A 2,961-nucleotide genomic window follows, 5' to 3' on the forward strand; every position below is an offset into this window, starting at 1 on the left:
GAAATTTAGTGCTATATTTCACTTCAGTGATACTATTTTTAGGAAGAAAACCAGAAGAAGAAGGTGTTGAAGACAATGGACTAGAAGAAAACTCTAGAGATGGGCAGGTAAGTGAGATCATGATTACTGTTACTAAGAATGTGCATCATTTAACCTGCAATAAATACACATCTACCCTTTTTCTTTCTGTAGGAGGATATAGAAGCAAGTCTGGACACCTTGCAAGATATTGACATGATGGATATTAGTGTGTTAGATGAAGCTGAAATAGATAATGGCAGTGCTGTAGACTGTGGAGAAGACTATAGTCCTGATAATATTCTTGATTCTTTGTCTGATAATAAAGACAATGTTGAAGCAGAAATGAAAGAACTTCCAGATCAGCTAACAGAAAATGAGGTAAGTGAGTAGAGGTCTTTGTAAATTTTCAGGTGGTATTTAATAAGTATATGGGCACATGAACAAGTTATTTCAGGGTAACAGAATATAGGACATGAATGTGATGTGGATTCTATTTCGCATTAACAGCTCTCATGTACTACTCTTTAAGTGGTAGATGTTCTTGGACCTATCAGAGGCTTGAAATGTTCACAGTAAACGGGTCACAGCCGCCTTTAACTTGCAGTAACATCCTTGCTTGCCATGAAAGAAGCCTGGAATTGAAAGTAATGTATTAGTTTCAGTATTCCCTCTTCCCATTTATATGTGTTTAAGTGTATATATGCATATACCCAGCCATCTAGATATTTATATATATGGGGAGAGAGAGAGAGAAATATGTTTTCAACTCACAGATAATTTGGAAATCTTTTCTGCAGAAATAATGCTCTGGTTTAAAGAATTTACGTTGTAGAGATTTCTCATGGAGTTTAATAAAACAAGAAAATCTTTATGTACTGTGTATTGCCCTGTTCTGACATTGCCAGACTTTTGACTTGGTTTTAAGAGCGACTTGCAATGTCTTTTACAGACAGCACAATCTCCTGGTACTGACTGAACAGGGTAACCTATATGTTACGTTTGCTCCCCAAATCCTATCCTTCCTGGATCCTTGTGGTGTTTTTTATTTTAGGCTGTTCACTCCCAAAACTGAATGTATTACCCTTCCTTGCCTCCTTTTTTTTGTTATATTTTAGGCCTGTGGTGTCTGTCTCAACTTCTTATCTTTTCCCTTCTGAAATCAGAAACATTGTGACAACGTCCAGTTAACCTGAAAGGCAATTTTCTGATGTTCTGTAAATTAGAGCTGTTGTGAATCATGTAACCGATGAGCTTTGGTTGAGTCTTAACATCAGCTCCTGAGGAAGGAAGATTTTTGAAGACCTGTTTTGGTTTTAGAGCAGTGGAAACCTAAGTCAGCTTCATTTATAACTTCTTTTTTCAGTTAGAAACTAAAGTAATTAAAAAAAAAAAAGAAGTGTGAAAATGAAAAAACATGTTATGTACAGTAACCACAGAAATGTGAAATAAATGTCCTCCCTAAAGAGTGACTTCGAAGTCGACAATGTCATGTTGAATTTAAAATGAAAGGTAGCTGTAGAAAGGTACTTATTTATACGTTGTTCCTCATTCTTGGGTCACAATCTGAAGTAGCGATTGAGATCTATCAAATACTGGAAAATATTTCTTGTACTATTGCTCGGGAAAATTGAATGCAGTAGTATTTCTCCGTAAGATAATACTATTTTTTGTAAGAAATGCTGTAATTCCTTTTTTACTCTTCTAGGAAGATTATGATGAAATTGAAAACAATTTAGATGCCTCTTCTTCCGATTTAATTGAAATGAAGGTAAATTGAAAATGTAGCTGTATTTCAAATTGTTATTACCAGTATTCGCTCTGTGCTCATACTACAAAAAAGGAAACGTGACCATAATATGAAACTGCAACAGAATCCAAGACAAACGTGGTCTTGCTCAGAATACAGTCTGTCAAATGAGAACACCCTATGTTTTTTTCCCTACTTTTCAGTCGGCTATCAAGACTTCCTTCACTTTTGTGACAAGTGAAAGTGGTCTTGTACTGTTGATTTCCTCTTTCTCCTCCTGATTATATCAAGTAGTAGCTGGGTTTGTTTTTCACTCTGCAGTTGATGTGATACACAAAGATACATTGGTCTCTTTAACGTTCTGAGTTAGATATGAGAACACAGTTGTGGCTGATACTTTGATTTGGCTTTAATGTGCCAGAAAAATAAGCTGTATAAAATACTCTCTTCCAGTGGATGGTGAAAAAAAAGTACTAAATGTAGTAGTTGAATTTGTGTAGTTTTCAATCTTGGGACTTGGGGGGGTTTGCTATTATTCTGTGTTACAAAATACATTTTATAAAATCCTCATTCTGTGTTTATTTTCCCAAACAGAAAATGGAGAAGCTGCACTTGGAGCCAGGTACTGTTAAAGAAAAACATATTCCTGTCTTTTCAACTAATACTTTTTAAACCATTAGCTATTAAAAAAAAAAAAAAAAGCAAACAAACATAATTTGCATAATTTTTAGGATGGACAATCCAGATCATGCAGGGTCATAGAGATTGGAAACCCAATCATATCCCCAGATCTGTGAAGTGATGCTTGTCATCATTGAAATATTTCCAGTGAAATGAAATGGTTTAAAAACCTGTTAAACTACATAAATGGATTTAGAGAAGTTAATCACAGTTTAAAAGCTAAAGATTCTACTTGTAAACAGATCTTGTGATATCGCACACACCTTAACTCTGTTACTAAGTAGAAAGCAGTAAAAAGATACTGTAGGGCATTAAAAGGTAAAGATTAGTTACTGGATACAGAAGAAAGAAGAGAGTTTCTTCATGGAAATTTCATACAGATACTTTTCACTTTCTGGACTGCAAACACACTCATGCACCATCAGAAGATGCCCAGTTCTCATGTTGGACTGTCTGCTAACAGAATTTCACAGAAATTTAAAAATTGAACCCTCAGTGCTTTGATACGTTCA

General features: G+C 35.0%; 1 protein-coding gene across 1 annotated transcript; it reads left to right on the forward strand.

The window, feature by feature from the left end:
• The first annotated feature begins 212 nt into the window (after window positions 1-212).
• LOC104622512 (scaffold attachment factor B1-like) lies at window positions 213-2,914 on the forward strand. Its single transcript, XM_010289325.1, has 3 exons — window positions 213-399; window positions 1,727-1,789; window positions 2,363-2,914. Exons 1-3 carry the CDS (start codon window positions 235-237, stop codon window positions 2,438-2,440), a joined length of 306 nt encoding a protein of 101 aa, XP_010287627.1. The 5' UTR covers window positions 213-234; the 3' UTR covers window positions 2,441-2,914.
• The last annotated feature ends 47 nt before the right edge of the window (window positions 2,915-2,961 follow it).

Source organism: Phaethon lepturus, unplaced genomic scaffold, assembly GCF_000687285.1.
Source record: "Phaethon lepturus isolate BGI_N335 unplaced genomic scaffold, ASM68728v1 Scaffold53576, whole genome shotgun sequence".
NCBI lineage: Eukaryota > Metazoa > Chordata > Aves > Phaethontiformes > Phaethontidae > Phaethon > Phaethon lepturus.